This window comes from Ceratotherium simum, chromosome 12 (assembly GCF_057802395.1).
Source record: "Ceratotherium simum simum isolate JZ-2026a chromosome 12, ASM5780239v1, whole genome shotgun sequence".
NCBI classification, from domain to species: domain Eukaryota; kingdom Metazoa; phylum Chordata; class Mammalia; order Perissodactyla; family Rhinocerotidae; genus Ceratotherium; species Ceratotherium simum.
Window position 1 is genome coordinate 37,703,703 of NC_141911.1, and position 20,632 is coordinate 37,724,334.

The 20,632-nt window shown below is 41.7% G+C and overlaps 1 protein-coding gene across 2 annotated transcripts in view; it reads right to left on the reverse strand.

Moving 5' to 3' along the window:
• ARHGAP10 (Rho GTPase activating protein 10) overlaps positions 1-18,790 on the reverse strand; it is a 291,557-nt gene extending 272,767 nt beyond the window's left edge. For both annotated transcript variants that reach the window (XM_087437555.1, XM_004420900.3), the window contains exon 1: positions 18,356-18,790. In XM_087437555.1, coding sequence (XP_087293681.1) covers positions 18,356-18,509 — 154 coding nt within the window. In that variant the 5' untranslated portion in view covers positions 18,510-18,790. The remainder of the gene's footprint in view (positions 1-18,355) is intronic.
• Positions 18,791-20,632: the final 1,842 nt, after the last annotated feature.

A 20,632-nucleotide genomic window follows, 5' to 3' on the forward strand; every position in this document is an offset into this window, starting at 1 on the left:
TACAGCAACTAGCAGGACGTGCAACTATGACATACAACTACCTACTGGGGCTTTGGGGGAAAAAAAGGAGGAGGATTGGCAATAGATGTTAGCTCAGAGCCGGTCTTCCTCAGCAAAAAGAGGAGGATTAGCATGGATGTTAGCTCAGGGCTGATCTTCCTCACAAAAAAAAAAAAAAAAAAGTAAAGCTTCTCCCTAAAATACGTTATCAGCAGCTGGCCAAAGAGAAGGCCAGTGATGCTAATGTTTTCAAAAAGAGCCGTCCCTTTCTTTCTGATAACATGGTACTGATATTGCTATAACTAGAGTCCCTTCCTGTTTACAGTCAAAGGGAATGGAATGCTTTGCCCTTTTCTAGGAGGAATTAAATGGGAAGTGATGCCATGAACACAGAACATCCAGCCCGAGTTTATCACAAAAACTGGTTATGTAACAAAAAATCTTAATAAGGAAAAATATGACATTTTGTTCTTCTTAAAATAACAAGTACTTCTAATATCACAGCTTTGGCTTTGCTTAAATAATACATTTGCCTGTATTTATCATCGCTGCTTGGGAATTTTTTTAAAACTATCATTTTGAAAAGATTTTAATATTCCCTCAGGGACCTTGCTCTATTATACATCTAACAAAAGAATGTACAACTTAACTGTGTAGCAAAATTACTATTCTTATTGTCTTTTTCCTGTTATTTTTCTTTATGTGAAACAAATTAAACACAAATACTCTACCTTTCCTCATGTGTAACACTGAAAATTCACCCACATATTTATCTCTACGTGGAGATAGACTAAAAAAAAATTTGTACACAACTTTCAGCATGTTAAATATAAAAAAATCATTACGAAACGACAAATAGAAAGCCAACCAAAAGAAATAAACTGACAGCAACCACTCTGAGCTTTTCTTTCCATCTGGAAGCAGTTTGAGGCCCTCAGAAGAAGTGAATGCTATCCCAACTGTGCCCTATCTCCTTGTAGATCTGTCTTTATGCTCCAAAGATCTGTCAACTCAACTGAGGGCAAAACTACTTTCCAAGCAGACTCTAGCTGCTTTCACCTCCTGAGCATTATGATTTGTATTGTTTTCATGAGAAATAAAGTACTCAGCAGGAATTTGCAGAGGAGCTGGGATAGCACAGGGTACAAAATTACAAAAGGCACTTTTGGTCTTGCTGCTATCAGTGGCTCAAGAACAGGACAAGAATCAAAGGCCCTGTATTCTCACATTCTTATTTCCTTCTTTACTGGTGTCACCTAACCTCACTGGCCTTCAAGGACTTCCAACTCTAACATTCCAAGAGCCAGACAGGCATTTACTCAGCAAGTATTAACCCAACACTGATGAGCCAGGCACTGCTCAGGCACGGGTGGGAGACCAAAAAGAGGCAGCGACCTCAAAGGGCTAAGAGTCTACTGGGATCTGGAATGCGAGCAAGGGGAGGAGCATCAAAGTCTTTAGGAATGTTCAGTGTTTTTGTTTTTGTTTTTTTTGGCTGAGGAAGACTCACCCTGAGCTAACATTGGTACCTATCTTCCTCTATTTTGTATGTGGATCGCCCCCACAGCATGGCTGACGAATGGTGTGGATCCGTGTCCGGGATCTGAACCCACGAACCCGGGCCACTGAAGCAGATCACGTGTTCAGTCTTTATTAGGACCCGTGGTAGCTGATGAATGGAAGCCCCAACCAACAAAACAATGTCACATCGTCTTTGTTTACTTCATTAATTTCTCTACTTCAACTTCAGTTTCAGCTTCAAGAAGCATTAAGAGGAAGGACTCTGTCATGTGAATTATTAAATGGCTGAGTCTCAATATTTTCTCTCACCCTGATCTAAACTTTCAACACGTTATTATAATGTGAGCGTCATAAAAATAGTTTCAAAAGGGAAAAATCACTGTTTAAATATGATTTCCTCACTTGCTTATTCATTAATATTGCCAATTAAACAGATAAGAAAAATAACTTTAATGTAAACTCAACACTACTACTGAGCTTCATGAAACCAACAGATAGGACAAAGCAGATCACTAAGTGACTGCTCAGGACAAGTTTTCTCATCTATAGAGTAAGAAGGTTGAGCCTTCTTCCAGCTCTACGACAGGAGTCAGGACACCAGGTCTTTAATTCCACCTTTCTAAGTGGAAATTGAGACTTACTAAATTCAATATTTACTAGATAAACTCTGAAAACTTTTAAAATTAACTACAACGTCTTCATTGATACTGTCTATGACCTTGCCATATGACTCTGGACAAAATTCTTAATTTTCTGGATAGCAGGTTCCTCATAGATGAACCGGGAGAAAATTTATCTCAGGGTAAATACATTCAGAATACCATCACCAAAGAGAATGAAAATACATCTAGAAAGAAAAAGAATGGCTATTATTTGTGAAGAAAATAAGATGTCAATACAGTTTGGGGGCATGTGATAAACAGCAAATTTAAGCAAGGGTCCAAACTGGCATTAATATAGTAAAGCATCCATTTCGCAAAACAAAGGAAAGTATTTTCCTTTAAGGAGAGAAATCCCACAGGCCTTTGCCTATCAGTGATAAGGCACATAAGCTGAAAATGGCAATAATATTAGGCTGTCAGTACAGTACAGATCAAAGTCATGTGCCCTTTGGATCATTAACAATAATATTACTCTTTATGCTTTGGTTAAAAAGCAAACAGCAATCTTTTTTATTTTTTGTAATACAAGTAGAATAGTATAGCCACTATACCAGATCATCTGAAAATGACTTCCTTTCCTGTGACTTTATAATAGCTTAAAGGAAATTTTTATCACTTCATGGAAAATTTTTGAATTCCCTACAGTGCACTTCGCAGACATAACCCCTCCCACCCCAACTACGGCTTTACACAAGATAATACCACAAATAAGGTTTGTGAAATACTATATTAATGGCAATTATGCATGCTCTTCTAGACAGCTAAAGGCTTCAGAGAGGGTGTGTAACTGGCAGGGGCCACACAGTTTTCCAGGTGAGTGCCCTTGGGCAAGTTACAACCCCTCTAAACCCAGGTTCCTAAGTTGCAAAATGGTATTTACAATCAAATAAGACTGTTGTGAGAAGTAATTGCTAATTCACGTGAAAGGCTTGTACACTTACACAGTGAGCACTAAAAAAAAAAAATTTAAAAACCCTATTATCTGCTACTACTACTACTACAACCACCATTATTATTATCATTACTTCCGGTCAACTTATAAATTTATTTTAGTACATCTCAGATAATGTTTACCAATAGCTAAACGTATAGATTAGATTATCTATAGATTATCAGGCCAATTACAATAAAATCTAACATCTCTAATAATGTAAGACAATAGTCATCTCCTCATTGTTGTTTTCAATTGAAGATATTTTATATGCACCTTCATTTCAACAATTTCAACATATAACAATGGATATTCACATACACATACAAAAAATAGGCTGGGAGATCACTACTCATTTTAAAGAAATCATCATCAATCCTTATTAAATAATAAACATAGTTTAGTTACATCCAAACTATGATTAGATCTCACTCTCACACACACACACATACACATAACGTAACCCCACAGAGCTCAATATGTATTAATTCCATTCCATTTCATTCTAACTGTTCTTCCTTATATAAGCTCTGTGTTTTGGCACACATTCATTAAACATGCCACAATCTAGCCCCCTCCATTCTAAGGTGGCCCTCCAACACCTTCCAAAGGTCTAATGCTCACCGACACACTAGCTTCCACCATAGAACCAGCTCCCTCTGCACTCCTTTCCATTGTGTTCTCACCGCAAACATTAAACTGAGGAAGTGTGTTTACTCAAAACTACTTTCAGCTTTAAAGCTTTTGGAACGAAACTTCAAAGTCGCAAAATTTGAAGGTCTTGACAAAGAAGCATCTTTACACCCTTTTTGTTTGGTTCTACGATTGTCAAGATAAACCAGTCCTGCAACACTGCCAACCGGCACTGAACCACCTTATAGCAAACAAAGAACTGTCACTGTGGTTAAGTGATACATCCGGTTTCTGGATGTATGATTGCTCATCCACAGGTTGATTTGCATAGCCATACAAGCCTTTTAGACAATATCAGCTAAGATACGGCAGTCAATTCCAAAAGATTTCAGAGTTCACATCATAAATATTTAAGTTAACCATCTCAATTCCCCTAGACTATCAATGAAAAGAAACTAGTCCAAATAGGTCACTTATCTACTTTCAAATCCTTGCTTTCAATCCTATCCAGCATACACAATAAAATGGAGACAAGGAAAAATATTTCCAGAGACTATCACACAATTTCAGAAGAAAATTTGGACAACTTTTCTAGATGCTTACAGAATTTCTCAATTAATTTCAAATTTAAAATTAAGCCAGGAATATATAAAATTAAAAAGAAAAAATCTGTTCTAATTTCTGTGTAAGAAAATTTTTCTTTATTTAAAAGGAAAAAGAATGTGAAATTACTCAATCCACTGCCAGATGAATTACACTCACAGAGATCAGTTTTTCTGAACAGTAATTTATTTCTCTAAAACTAAACAAGAGCACTATCAGTGTCGGAAATTTAAATTAAGCCAGTAAATCACTACTTAATTTTTAAAGTATTTTCTTGGACTATAACAAGTTAAAACATTATAAATATTAATATTTTAATCAAGCTTTTTCCACAATGATCAAAAAAATGTCATAACCACTCCATACTTCAGAGGTTAAATACTCGGGTAAAGTACAGATACTAACCACTGTATCAACAACCCTAACCTCGTATCTAGGCAAGTCGCACAGCCACAGTCTTCATTTCCACCTTCTCATCTCTCCCATCCTTCTCAATTTTGGTTGAAATTAATCAATGAAACAATGCGAGAAAATAGAAGGCATACTTATTTTGACTTGCTACCTTCACATAGTCCTCATTGGCCACACAAAGCCCCTAGGCCCAGATCAAATCAGTCTAACAAAGTCACTTTCAAAAATGCAAGTTCTCTTGCATATTGGACATCAGCTTTTTTCTATGTTCTACACATCCCTTTGCTGTGAGCCTTGAAGTCATGGTCAAGTAATCACCTGCTGCTTCCTTCTTCACCCCATTGGGAGGCACATGATTCAGGCTGGCAAACGTATAGCACCCACCATGCTCACTGATTGTCTAGGCTGGGCAAGCGACCCAGGACTGATATGGCCATGAGGGAGGGCAACCACATGTCCAGGTTTACCCAGGACAATCCCAGTTTATGCCTGTTGCCCTGCTATAATCTTACCTCAAAAGTATCCTGATGCCTACAGACTATATGGTCTCCCTACCTCTAAGGCAGGGTTTCTCAACCTTAACTTTGAGCTGGATCATTCTTTGTTGTAGGGGGCTGTCCTGTGCATTGTAGGATGTTTAGCAGCATAGCATCATTGGCTTCTACCAACTAGATACCAGTAGGACCTCCCAATTCTGATAACCAAAAATGCCTCCAGGGGGTCAAAATCATACATTTAAGAACGACTGCTCTAAGAAAAAGGAGTCACTGTTCTCTCGGATTCTCAGAGCAGTAAGAAAGATGTAAGTCTTAGGTTGTCACCACCATGGAAAGAGTGCCAATCTGAGGGTCAAGCCAACTGAGAGAAATGCTACAGATGCAAAAAGAGAGACCTGAGGACACTGTTGGAACCCTTGGGTTCAGGTGTATCTAAAGCAAGCACCACTGGCCCCATGGTATAGTGGTTAAGTTTGGCACACTTCATTTCGGCGGCCTGGGTTCATGGGTTCGAATCCCAGGCTCAGACCTATGCCACTCTTCAACCATGCTGTGGTGGCAACCCACATACAAAATAGAGCAAGACTGGCACAGATGTTAGCTCAGAGTTAATCTTTCTCAAGCAAAAAAAGAGGAAGATTGGCAACAGATGTTAGCTCAGGGCTAATCTTCCTCAGCAAAACAATAAATAAATGAATAAAGCAAGCCCCACTCCTTAGAGTGGAATCATGCAAGCCCAAAATTCTCGATTTTACTTCAACTAGTTTTAGTTGAGTTTCTCTCACTTGCAACTGAAGGAAATGAATGAGAATATACAGTATGTTTTATATGCTGCCAAGGAAAAAAAGAGTTCAGATTAATTCTGAACCCTGTCCTATGCTTTGCACAAAAATAGGCCACCAAATCTAGCCCTAGGAACACAAGCAATGAGCTTCTCCACTCAAGTCCTAGAATCCCTCCCTTTGAAGAACCTGCCAGTCTCCACACTTCACATCCTTGAAGCCATGCTGTGTGCCTACAGTCAGGGAATCCAAAGCTAAAGGAAGAGAGGGGCTGTCTGCACACCACTGCACTTGAAGAGTTACAGTCATCTTCAGCATTTCTTTCTTCTAGGAATTGTTTCTTAAACTATTTAGAACTTAAGCAGTTAGCTAGAAAAGAGGAAGAAGAGCTATTTTTAGCTCCCTGATAAGTACTATATTTTAATTCTTACAGGTTCTATTTCTCCTCTTCTCTCAGACAAAAAGGCAGAAATCTGAAGTCCTAGAATCTCTTCCTAGATGCTGCCAGAGGCATTTTCTTCTGTGTAGACATCCAAAGAGAACCAGCACGATTCCACTGAGATAAAACACAAAAATCAGCAGTGTCTCTCAGTGAAAAAGAAAAAGTGTTTTCATTTAATAGTTTTTTTAAAAACCACTGAATAAAGTATTCCACTTTAAGTGCCAGCAGAATAAGGTCTGAAACAGAGGCCTTTCTTAGTGTCCTGAGGATTGTTTATTTAGACATTTTATTCCCACTTTTCCTCCACCCCCCCCACCTCCCATTACCTCTTCTCAGTTTAACATCTATATTCCATCCCACCTAGACTATGAGACAAAATTCTTACAAGTCATGTATTATTTATTAACCAGAAAAAGAATGTGGTGGGGGAGAAATGAGAACAGAATAAATTACTGAAAACTATCTTGCCATCTACTTCACAGAGAAAATAAATCCATCAGTTAATAATTTCCTCCACTTCCTGACACAAATCTAGAAATTGACCTGGGTGTGCACTCATCCTTTCCACCCCTTCTGTTACTGAATCAATGAAGGGTATGTCCCTTCTTCACCTGGAATCTGAATCCCATCTTCTGTATTCAGAAGCACTCTGTACTCTGGAATATTCCGACTCTTCAAACTCCTCCTCTCTGTTGGATACTTTTGTCAGCATGTTCAAATCTCACCCATTAACCAATAATCTGGGAGAGCTATCTGTACCACAGGCTCATTTATTTTCCTTGCACCCTCTTCTCAACCCTCTGCAATCAGGCTCCCATCCCAGCTGTGCCACAAACTAATCTTCCTGTTGTTACCAATGATTCTATCTCACTAATATGATGTCACCTGGACTCCTGGTACTTAACCTCTCTGTAGCATGACCTTGTCTACTCCCTCCTACTTTCTGAAACATTCTTTCTCCTTGACTTGTGTGACCCTCTCCAGGTTTTCCACCTCTCTCTGTCTCTCTCTCTCTCTCTCTGTCTCTCTCTCTTAATGGCTACTGCTCTTAAATCTCCTCAATCTCTTCTTCCACCCACCCCTTAAAAGTTGTGTTCCTCAGGATTTGCCCTGAGCTACTCTGCCTTCTCCCTCTACATTCTCTCTCTGGGCTGGTTTCCTATCCAGTTGCATGGTGTCATTTCCTATCTATATGCTGCGTCTCTAGAATCTTTATCTCTAGCTCTTTTCCCTGTTCCTGAAATACATACTCTTAAAAGAAAAAACTACTGAATATGTCCACTGGATAGCTCCAAAGCACCTCAGCCTCAACATATCCAAAACCAAAAATGTATTCTCTCTCACAAAACCTGTTCCTCTGGCTGGACTACCTCAGTGAATAAACTTAAGCGCCCAGGCCTAGAACTGAGGAACCATCTTGGATGCCTCCTTGCTCAGCCCCCACACCCAATCACCCACCAAAGCCGGCAGCCTCTGAACTCTGATTCCTTGAGCATCTGCCTCTTTTGCCACCACAGTCTCTGGCCTAGGTGAGTGACCTCCCAACCTCCAGTCCCACTTTCCTCAAATTCATTCTCCCAATCGCAGCCTGAGAAACTTTCCTAAAATGCAATTCAGGTGATGCCAATCTCCTGCTCAAAACGTTTCCATCACTTCCCACAGTCCTCAGAATGAAGTCTGAAGTCCTTAACCTGCTTTACCAGGCCCTTCCCAACCCTGCCCCCTCTGCAGCCCCATTATTTCGCCTGCACCAGCTCCCTGCCCCACTCTCAGCTCACTCAAGCTGTTCTTCTTGCTGCAGCACATGCCCCCTCTGGCCTCCAGGCCTCTCTCACGCATTTCACACCGTGCTTGGAGAAGCTTTCTTCCCTACCCTCAGCACAGAAAGCTCCTAGCCTTCCTTTTGGTCTCAGCTTAGAAGTTACTACTTTCTTGGAGTCTCCTTTGGCCCCCTAAACTAGTTAGTCCTGTTAACTATGGCCACAGCATCTCATTCTTACTCAACAATATGAATGGCATTGCTTGTTTAATTAATCTCCTGTCATCCCCACTAGAACTCTAACTTCTGCACGAACATAGAGGGTCGCTTTACATTGCTAAACCTCTAGCAATAGTCCACAATAGGTGGAGTTCAAGGACTTGGGATGACACTTCTCCCCCACTGTCATAAATGAGGTTATTATACTGATGACTATGAACAGACTTTTAAATTTTTTTTCTACACTTAGCAAACACATATAGGGTTCACTATGGATCAGGCAATTTTCTAAGTGCTTTACAAATAAATAACTAATTTAATCCTAGCAACATTTAGGGAGATAAAATTACTATCCACATTTTACGGAAGATATCGAGGCACAGAGAAGTTCAGCAAGTTGCCCAAGGCCACACAGTAAGTAATCTGACTTCAAAGACCATGATCTTTAATATTTTTGCTGTGCTGCCTTTGACCTGCATTTCACAAAAGGAAAACAAAACTGTCAGAATGACAGAAGTACTATCTGCCAGATTCTCGAATAAAAGTAATGACATGTCAATGGCACTCCACTCCCTTGTACTTTTTTGGCTTTGTCCCTAAAACTTTCAAGCAAAGATCTTCAGTAGGATTCTGGATTTCAACACACTATTACAGACCGTTTCTCCTATTTAACAAATGAGAGGCCTATATTCAGCCTCGTGCTTCAAAATACTGTTAGCCTGAAAGAACAGAACATGTTCACAGGCTATTTCTAGCCTTTACAACTGGTAAAGCCACAACTGTGCTCAAGTTCAACCAAAGGAAGTCAAGACTGCACTCTTTTAATAATAGTAATGATGATGATGATAACAGTACCTAGCATGGACCAGGGAGAGTTCTAAGATCTTTTAATAGGTAACGTGAGGATTAAATACCACCACCCCATGAGGTAGAGTTCTTACTCCATGTACTAATCTCCATTTTACTAATAAAGAAACAGAAAGTTAGGCACTGAGGGTTTAAGTAACTTGACCAAGATCACACTGCTAATAAGTGGTGGAGCCAACTTTACAGCCAGAGAGAAAAGCATTCACTTTTTTGGAGAGTATTAAACATCCTGTATTCAGGATGGTGACATGACTCTGGCCAAATTGATTTCCTCCAGCCACACACCTCACCATGACTCGCTACCAGACGGTGATGGAACGCACACCTGACACCCAAGGGCAGATGGTGCCTGTGGGTGAACAAGTCAACAAGGAAGGAGAAATCACATTCACCGTCGAAATATTAAGTGGCACAGGATTAACATCTTCCTCAGGAAACAGGGAAGAAATTCTAGTTCGACCAGGGAGGCAGGCCGAGCAGTGACAGCGATGTAGGTGTGATTCCAGTCAATCCTGGGGCTTAAAGAGATGCCTGTCCTTAGAATGTAGAGTGTCAAGGGATTTTCAGTACGTGTGTGTGTTTGTTTAAAGAGAAGGATGTCAAGGCTTTCTCATTACAAAAGCATCCCCTTGGCAAGTCTATAAACTACATTCCTATTTTAGGATAATTAAATAAAGCAGGCTATGGTTCCTGCTTGTTTTGAGGCCTATCACAAAATACCAACCAGTCTCTGCCTAAAAATCACGTTCATCTGACCTAACTAGACTGACGGTTACCAGAGCTCTTAATGCGCAATGTGTTTATGAATACGAACATCATTGTTTTCTCTACACACTAATATTGGAAGTCTAATTTCAATGAGGCAAAAAGGGCTTTTAAGGACTTTTTGTTGGTGACTCAGACCAGTCACTTCTTACAGTCCTGAAATTTAAACTGGTTTGCTCTGATTATCCACGCAAAGCTGATAACAGAAAATATCAAAATTTTATTAAACATCTTCAGAATTTATGAATTCCTTATTTACAGATTGTTGTCAGAGCTAGTGTTTTAAAGTTTGTAAAATTAATTACAATAAAGCTTTCATACCAAATAAATTCTCTAAGTATATTGTGTCACAATCAAAAAAAATGCATAGCTATAAGGTACATCATAGAACATCTTATGTTATTTTATATAACATCTACATAACATCAACTAACAGTCTTTTTAAACGCCAAAGAGGTTGAACTAAATGAAACAGAGCTACATGTATCCACACAGATAAATCTCATAACTATGATGTTGAGGGAAAAAAGTTGCAGAGGAACACAGATAGTATGAAACCATTATATAAAGTCTAAAAACATGCAAAACATACTATCTATTATTTAGGAATGTATACAGATGTATTAAAACGTCCGGGAATAATCAACACCAGATTTGAGACAGCTGCTACCTCTCGGGGAGAAGGACAGGTTGCTATTTGGGAGAGGGAGACAGGAAGCTTTTATTTCTAAACTGAGAGGCAAATACAGAAATGAGATCCTTTATAACTTTTTATATTTCTAAAATATCTCAAATTTTTTAAAGGGAAAACAGCCTAATACTAAAATACGAGAACAAAATTAAAATTTACTCTACGAAAGGGGTGGGATGAGAAACGGGGAGGAAAAGAAGAACTAAGCGGGGGAGGGGGGGAACTAAGAGACAGAGAGAGACTGAGGGGAAGGAAACAATGAGTGGAGTCTGTATCTAGTAACTGATCCTAAATCAACCCAATCTCCAAATGTCTATACTTATTATACAAATTGGCAATCAGTTTTATTTACAATAATCATCCCAGGGGACCTTAAATTTTAAATCATGTTGCTTGTGCTGAGCTGATAAGAACAGTCTCCTAACTGGATCATGAAATGTACACACATTCCAGATAACCAAGACTTATCATAACTTCCCCTAACAGAGGACCGAGGTTACACCCGTTTACGGAGACGGCTTATTATTGTGGTTAGAGTTTTGAAGTCAGACAAATGTGGGCTCACATTCCATCTCCACCACTGACAAATTGTGTGATTTGGACAAGCTATTAAACTCTCTAAATTCAGTCTCCTTATCTGTAAAATGGGGTAAATAATAACATACCTCACTGAGGAAGTCTTCACATTAAATAACATAACGACTATGCTGAATTTAGCACAAAGTAAAGCAAACACTAAATACTTAATAAAAGTAAGCTACTATTAAATTTAAATGATATACATTTTAAATAACATAAAAAACATTTTTCAAATGTAGTTTGTAATTGCCTGTTTGTCTCCAAAATGTAATTTCATTAAAAGTAACCTAGTAAAACCTCCAAGACACCCTTAATCAGAATTATAATCTACAAATTTCTAAACATTCTCCTACCAAGCCTGAAATAGAGCCAGCTTGACAAGTGTTCTTTAAACAAGATATAGAAAGTCAAAGGCAATGCAACACAACACTGAATCCCATAAAGCAATGTTTTCATAGCTATGTTTCTAACATCAAACTTTTAAAAAATGACAAACAACACCATATGTTATTAACTGTGGTCAAACGTAAACACTTTACCTGTTCACTGCCCCATACAGTCAGCAATCACTTAAAGCATGATTTATGGTAACCTAGCAGACTACACAATATTTTTATATCCTTCGTAATTTTTGCCTCTCTTATGACCGCCAAAAAGCCAAAATCATAAGGTCATAAATAGCCATTGGGGTCACAGAATTCAAAGCAGCTTCTTTGGGAATTTGTCCAGGGGACTTAGGATTCTTGTGCAGACAACAGGATTACCCAAGAGCTGTTAGGCATGTCCCTCTTAGGGATGCCTCCGGCTGCCTTCTTTTTCTCATTGTGAATTTCCCACAGCTGAAACAAGCACTGTCCATTACGTTGTTAGGGTTTCCTGCATGTTAAACACTCAAGTTAATATCCTCTAAAAGTATCATCGTAATTTGTAAGGATCTGAAGGCTCCAGTCACTCATGTTGTCATCTCAGTACCTTGAGCAGAGCTCTCTCGTCATCTTCAACTCTTCCTCATCAGTCCCCTAGATGAGAGACCTGCTGCTGACTGCTGAGCCTCAGCCACAGATGGCCTGCTCGATTTACAACAGCCCTAGGGACACCTTCTACTTCATCTCCAAATCTTTGTGAATCAGAAACAAGTTCTGGAAAGTATTTTCCCAAGATACCACTTAGCTTTGATCCATCAACTTACATTCATGATTTTTCAGCATCCTGAACTACATTCAAACTTTGGAAGCCTCTCCAGAGTTTGACAACTTTGTCTATCTTCTTGGTCACTGGTAATAATGATTTCAACAAATATACTCTGAGGGGTAATAAGAACTAAAAGGTTAGATACTAGTCCTTGGGCCAGGGCAGCTATTTTTCAGGCAAAAAAAGGCCCTCGATATTAACACATACCTGAAATTTAGATAATACATCATAATTGCTAACATTTGAGTGCTTATTCTAAATGCTTTACATGCATTAGCTCATTTAATCCAAGTAGCAATCCTATATGGTAGACAGTATCATAATCTCCATTTTGTAGATGACAACACAGATACAGGAAAGCTAAGCAACTTGACCATGATTCCACTGTGAGTGAGTGGTTGAGCAAGGATGGAAACCCAGACAGACTAGTATCTCAACCTATGCTCTTAATCTTCCATACTGCACTGTCTCATCAGCTATTTTAAAGACTAAAACACAAATATGCCCTCCTCCTCTCTGTCTTCTGCCTCTTCCAAAAATCAGTGATGCTTGCTCCCTGGTCCCCCCCAAAAACTAAGCAAAAAAGGAGGTGGACAAAGGAACCCCAGAAGATGGGAGGGCAGGGAAAAAGCACTGTGTCAGCAAGACACTGAGAACATCAGATAACTGACTGACCTATAAAACATTCTATATAAACAACGCTGGCTGGTGGAGGGCTCTAAGTAGGAACTACTCTAAATGGAGTCAAGGACCACCTGCAGTGAGGAAAGCATTCAAAGCTTTTAAAGCCTGTCTGGGTCCACATCCTAGCTCGAGTCTGAGAGTAATTATTTTTACAGGAAGTCTACATTCATACTAGAGACCAGCCCCCTGTAGGAAAACCCAACGCAGAGTTTAAGACTTATCCCAGATGACGCCCCGAACTGTAGGGGGGCCATGGTAATTTCTTTGGGGCAAAGAATATATATGAGTATTCTTTTCCATTCAAGGAAAAACTGTATTTGTAATTTATTATTTTTAAATAGTATCCTATTTCTATACCTCTCTAAATTCCACTTAATAAGAGCATCAGCACAAACCAATTATACCACAGAATCAAATTAGGGTGTTATGCAGCAGAAAACCCAACTCAAACTGGTTTACATCATTTAACAAGATAACCAGAGGTAGGCTTCAGGTATAGAACAATCAGTGGCTCCCATCGTGGCATCAAAAATCCAGATTCTGTTACCCCTCTGCTCCTTACCTTGGCTCCACTCATAGTCCCAAGATGGTGGCAGCAGCTCCAGGCAACACAATCAGACATCAAAGAAGAGTAAAGAACCCTTTTTACAAGTCTCCTCCTCACACAAAAGGAAATCTTTCTGAAGTCTCCAGGAGACTTCCTATCATGTTTCACTGGCCAGAACTGAGACACACCCTCATTCTTAAACCAATTACCAGCCCAGAAAATAAGTTATCATAACTGAGTTCGAGTTCAGTGATTCTCAACTCTGACTGCATGTTATTTTTTTTTTTTAACAGCTCCTCAGACGATTATAGTGGTCAGCTAGGATTGAGAACCACTGAGTGCAACTAATCAGAATTACTCATCACCTTTTGCTGAGTCACCTGGGAAAGAGTTGTAGCCACCTGAACAAAATTGAATTGTCAGAGAGAGAAAAAGAATGTTGGCTGGACAAACAATAGTCTACACAACCACTTTACATTTGTGTTTTCAAAACACTTTCACACCACCGTGTTTAATCCTTAAGGCTTTCTCCAGCAGTCCATTTTATAAATAAGGAAACTGAGGCTCAAGTTTACAAAGTGAAATTCTTTTAAGTCTTCCAAATCTTCGTATGTTTCAATGCAATAGCAACTAAAAATTCCCCAAAAGGAATTAGCACATGAACCACTTCTCTGAAACAATAAACACAAAGACAGCAAAAGGGGATTATTTGTCCTCAGGAAAAACAAAGCAAAAAGCATTAAAACGTCAAAACCTAAAAAAGTACTAAAACCAAGACTTGGAAGACTCGAATTCTAGTCCTGACTGCCACTAACATCTTCCTCCATGTCTGTGTTAAGAGCAGGCTCACTTATGAGGGTCCCTCCAGTTTGACACACACACGCCAGAGCTAGACAATTTTATACAGCTATGTGAGTGCTTAATAACTGTAAGGATTGTTTAAAAACATATGTATTTCCCTCTAGAACAGAATATATTCTCTCAAGAAGACCTAATGTAAAATTTATGAGAAGACTATATATGTCTTACTGCTGCTTCTGGCAAGTATGCTATATATTTCTACGAATCACAAGCATCAGAAACTACACTGACATCACACGAGAGGCTTACAAAAGTTTAAACTGTATGGAAGGAGGACACTGGTTATTTTAGGAAAGGAAAGGAGTGAAAAAAAAGACAAAAAAAGCCGTTTAAACAAAGACTCCATTGAATTAAATGAATGATCTCCAAATCTGCCACAGAAGTCAATGATCCCAGACTCTTCTCTCTGGAGTTCCTCCCTACACCCATGGCTATCTCCAGAGCACCCTGCACACAGATGTCAAACACTGTCTCTACACCATCTCTTTCCCATTATGTTAGGCTTCTGCTGAAAAATCTTTACTGATTCTCCACAGGATCAAGTCCACATGCCCAACCTCGCTTTTACAGCCCCCCATAATCTGAAACTGACCTTTCCCTTCATCCCATTCTACTCCCTCAAATGAAATCTCCATTCCAGCCAAACTGGTCTCCTCATTGTCCTCAAACCCTGCGGTGTTCTGGTTTCTTCTCAGCTGTTTCCAATCTGACAAGATACTACAAGGTTCTCTTCCTTACTTAAAACACCAATGAGTTCCCAAACTTCCAGCAAAACTTTTCCACTCTAACCTACAACAAAGTCTTGTTCCTGGCAAGTTAGAATACCTGTCACTGAATTGTTAACCTTTTAACGTGTATGTCTGTGTATCCTTTGTTTCTTCAAGAACTTAGCATAACACAGACAGGAGGTCAAACATGTTCCCTAGATTGAAATGAATTCAACCACAGGAAAATAAACTCAAGGACAAGGGTCTCTACCTTATTGCTTCTTTGTACCTCAATCCCAATGGTTAACAAATTATAGATGCTAACTATTTGCTGGTTGCTACATAATTGAATTCAGCAGTTGGTCTTCAGGTCCTACAGAACCGCCTCCAACTTCTTTAAACCTTTATGGAATATTCAAAGCTTCAATACATCAAAATTACATAAGTCCAACAAGTATTTAATGCATGCAGGACATCTTGCAGGGCAATTAAGAACAGAAGTCATTTAAACACACAATTCTGAAAAATGCACAAAATGCCATGTTTGCAAAACAGTGTAAAACATCTGAAAATACAAGCAATCTGACATAGTTGATTGTTATTCTTTCTGCAGGTCCTTCCTCGACCTCATGTCCTTCCACGACTTCTTGACTTTCAGATGGTATAGAAAGGCTCAACCTGTTAGGTGAACGACTGACCTACACTGCAATTTCAAATGACCTAATCTAGCAATTTCCCAATACTGCAGAACTTTACTAATGCCTGTGAAGAAGTAGGATAAGAGAAACTGAACACAAAAAAATTAAGTGACCTACCCAGTGTCCTGTAGCCAGGTCCTAACAGTGAAGGAGAATTAAACCCAGGTGTCCTGACTTAGTCCGATGCTCTTAGTTTTTAAAAGCAACTAGAAGTAAACGACAGAACAAGCTGGGCAAAGGCAGAGTCTTCCTAATTTGCCAAAAGCACGTGAGCTAAAGCTGTTTTTGTTGTCTTCTGGGAAAGAACTTAAGTTAATTAAACATAACAAGAAAAAAGACACTTTCTAGTTACCATAATCTTAAGTATGATTATAAATTGTTCCCTATGATAAAGGAGAGAAATCAAAAGAAGGAAGATACTAATTCACAGATTCAAGACAGTGTACATTCTTGGGAGGAAGGCTGACAGCTGGCCTCCCAGATGCACTAGCTGCTGCTGGAACACTAGGCATGTGCCTGTTGGCAGAAGAGCTAATATGCAGACACAAATAGCTTTCTACCAGTGGCCAAACTGGCTTTGCCATCTGCCTCTTTCCATACCAAAGCCTCCCTCCTCATCTCCCTAGCTCCAGAGGGAGCTGCTACAGCCACTAACAGAAGAGAAGGTACAGGCGTACACTCCCCCAGCCAGTGACACTGGTTAACACCAAGCTACAGAAGAGTCCTCTCCCTCATGTTCACTACACACACACACACACACACACACACACACACACACACACACACACACACACACCCCCTGTGCCCTTCTTCACCCCTCCTCCTTTCTATGCTCACTCCTACATATTTACAGCCCCTCCCCACTTCCCCAACACACATACCCAATGCCAAGGCACTGGAGAGCTGTCAACAAATAAGCCCACTAGTCACATGTCCCAAACAAAGTGATTCCCAATCCATAGTTTGCAACACCAAAGAGGTCACAGAACCAAAAGGAACCTTGGACATCATCTAGAGAAGGGGAGTGACTTGCTTCCAAAATTACAGGGATGGCTAAATAATTCTTCCCTTATTCCAACTCATTCATTAAATGAATATTTACTGTCCCAGGCAACGTGCTGGGTACGTGAAACAGTCCGCTCAGCATATTTTAACCTTCCTTAATGCCAAATGGAGGGGTGGCGGTGACATGGGGTATTCTTCCCAGAGGTGATGATCTACAAACAAGCGTACCCAGAACAAACTCCCAAGGCTGGGAATTACTGAACTGAGAAACTACGGAAGAGGTCAAGACCCTAACAAGACAGACTTGCTAGGCTAGATACTGCCGGGTCCCTGTCTGCTGTATGGGCAGGTCTTTTTAAGAGGAAAAGGGGTCACTCGCAGGCATCCTCAGAACAGGTTATGGGTTACAGGTGTGGTCAGGCCGTCCAGCTCCTCACTGGAGCTAATGCCTCCCCATTTCCAGCAGCATCATCAACTAGGCGTTTCAGCACGAATTTCAGCCCACCTCCCTCCTCGACTCCTCTCAGCTATACTAATTATATCTATCTTTCCTATTTCTCCCATGGCCACTTACGAGTTTTTCAAAAGATAGAAAAGAACAGGGGAGGAAGGCATCAAACTATTCGGGGTGGAATTCCCTATTTGCAGACAGTGCTCGCTGCGGCCCGAGGGGAGGCTGTCTGCTCACGCTCCCAAGCCCCAATCTTTGAACCCTCCCCAGCCCGGGAGGAGTGAAGGAATGTGCGGAAAGCAGCACAACGCCAGGTGGACTTTCTAGTTTGGCACAGTGAAGGACCCGGGACGAGCTTGTCGGGGAAGATGGGAAAATGACACGAAAGAGATGCAGTTTAAGGGACCCTGAAGAATTCAACACCCAGCAGGTTTTCAAAAAATCACCAGGAAAGTTCTTTTGGGAGGTCACCAGACAAAACTAGTAAAACTGATGTTTCTGTTTTGTGAGCAGCTTTAGGGTGCAGTAAAACCTGACCTCGGGCGGTCGAGCGGGTAACGCGGGCACCGAGGGGTGCCGGGCTGGGGCAGCAGGGGCTGGCGGGCGGCGCGCTCCCACGCACGCCTCCTTCCTTGCTCCACCCGCTGCGGAGGGGCAGGGGCGGGAAAGGGGACTCGCCACCGGCTGCCCGGAGAGCCGGGGAGGAATGACCCCAGGGCCTCCCGGTCCCGAATAACTCCTGTTCCTCCAGCTGCTGGCCCCGGGCACTGGACTCTCCGTCTCCCTCCGGGAGAGACTCCTCCCGGCCTCGCCAAGCCGCAGCCTGCCTGCGCCCAGGTCCCCGCTTACTTTTGGTCGCTGCGATGAGGTTCTTCCCGTCCTTGATAAGCTCTTTGATGAACTTGTTGGTCCTCTCGAGCTCCGCTTCGTGGGCGCGGATCCTCTCCCTGAACCACGGGCTGTCGAGGTAGCAGTCGCTGAACTCCAGGGGCTGCAGCCCCATGACTGCAGCAGTCCGCGCGCGGCGCGCAGAGCCAGCCACACGCCCGCGCGCGCTACAGCCGGAGCCGGGCTTCGGGGCCGCGGCCAGGTGTCGGGCCGCGCGAGCAGGAAGTCCCGAAGAAGCTTAGCAGCCCGGGGCGCGCGGCGATCGCGGAGCAGACATGTCCCTTGGAGCTGAGCTGGCCGCACGCAGGAACCGCCGCCAAGGCAAGCGAGAACCGCGGCGCCCCAATCCCGGCAGCCCCAACCCAACCTCGGGCGCCCGCGGCCCCGCCCCGGCCGGCCTCCGCGCCCAGACCCTCCCCGAGGCACGAGGCCGCCCCGCCCCGGGCTCCTCCCCGGCCCGCCCCGCGCTCCTCCGCTCGCCGACTTCTTTTTCCGCCGCCTTCCTTCTTCCTCCCTTCCTTTCCCTTCCCTTCCTTTTCCCAGATGCCTCTTCCTTCTCTTCCCCACGCGCAGTTGCCCCTCCTCTTCCTTCCGAGGTTTCCTCAGTCAAGAATTTCGTCCCGCGGCTCTCCTCCACCCCCGCGGCCCGGCCCCTCCCTTTTCGTTGGCTCCCCTCTTCGGGGTGACTCACAGTCGGTTCCCCAAGGCGAGGAACTCGACCGGGACAAGGAAGGGGTGTCTTAATAGCAGTCTCTAATCCCCGCAGCTGGGCCATGTAAGTCAGAGGTCTGGCATGCTGGAGAAAATGATTGACTCATCTCGTTTATCGTGATACGGCCCTTCAGCTGTGAACGGACTCGTACTCTCCCTTGTTTACGTTCCCCACTTCAAGTAAAATGCGTGTTAAATCTCCGCTTTAGTCTGAAAGCTTTGCGAGGGCAGGGAGCATTTTCTTGGAGGCCGAGCTGGTCCTATTACATTCTTCTGCGTACCCACACTACGACTTGGGGGAAGGGAGAAGGTGGATGAGCCATAGAAGAGTTGTTTCTGTTGTATTCAGCAGATTAAATTTGCTTGAGTAGGTGGAGACGATCTTTATTATTCTAAAAATAACCACCGGAAAACAATGCCAAGTTATGTGAGGTTCTTACGGGGTGGGGGTGACCATCAAATGAGAATTTATGTCAGTGCGCCTGGAAAAGTCTACTATTCCGTGTGTTCTGAAACAACGCAAATGTATCCCCCCAAAATTGAATTACTGAAACGTATACCTAAAAGAAACCAATTGTTCATTAGAGTAAATTTTCGTAATAGCAACTAACAATTTATTAAGCAATTATTATGTGCCAGGCACACACTAGGAACTACATCCACTTTTTACAAGCCCACAACATATGTTTACGTATGTAGGTTTACTAATGGTAATCATATCACCAAGAAACTTCAAAGTGATTCTTTCAAACGTTCAGACTGAGCTGGGTAATTAAGAATCTGTTTGGACAGCATGCTGTAGGAGGGTAACCCTCAGGAACAAGTTAAATAAGCCTTCTACTCAATATGTTCTTTTGTTACAAAACAGCACGGTGAGTGGCTAACCCACAAATAAACAGATAAACATTATTACTTTAATGTCCATCCTCCAGAGTTCAAAATGTTTTACAAACAACTTTTAGGCACTGAAAGCCTCAGTTCCTACTAAAATCAGCAACGGGTTGGAGTCTACAGAGAAGAGAGTAAAAGAGGCAAATAAAGGGGGCAAGGCACTCAGGAACAGAAGGCATATAAACAAACAGTGAGGGCCTGGCAGAACAGCCCAACACTGACAGGCACTCAATCTTCTGGGCAAAAACCTCACCCTTTCCTCATGAAGAGGGGCTGCTGACCCTTCCTCAACGTATTAAATGTAAAGTTAACATATGAGCCAGCAGCTCCACTCCCTAGGTATATACCCAAGAGAAATGAAAACATACGTCCACACAAATACTTGTTCATAATAGCATTGTTCATAATGGCCAAAAAGTGGAATCAACCCAAATGTCCATCAGCTGAGGAAGGGATAAACAAAATGTATGTATCCATACAATGCTACATATAATGCAACAATAAGATGAACCTTGAAAACATTATGCTAAGTGAAAGAAGCCAGTCACAAAAGTCTACATATAATATTACTCAATTCATGTGAAAGATCCAGAACAGGGACATCTACAGAGACAGAAAGTAGATTAGTGGTTGCCA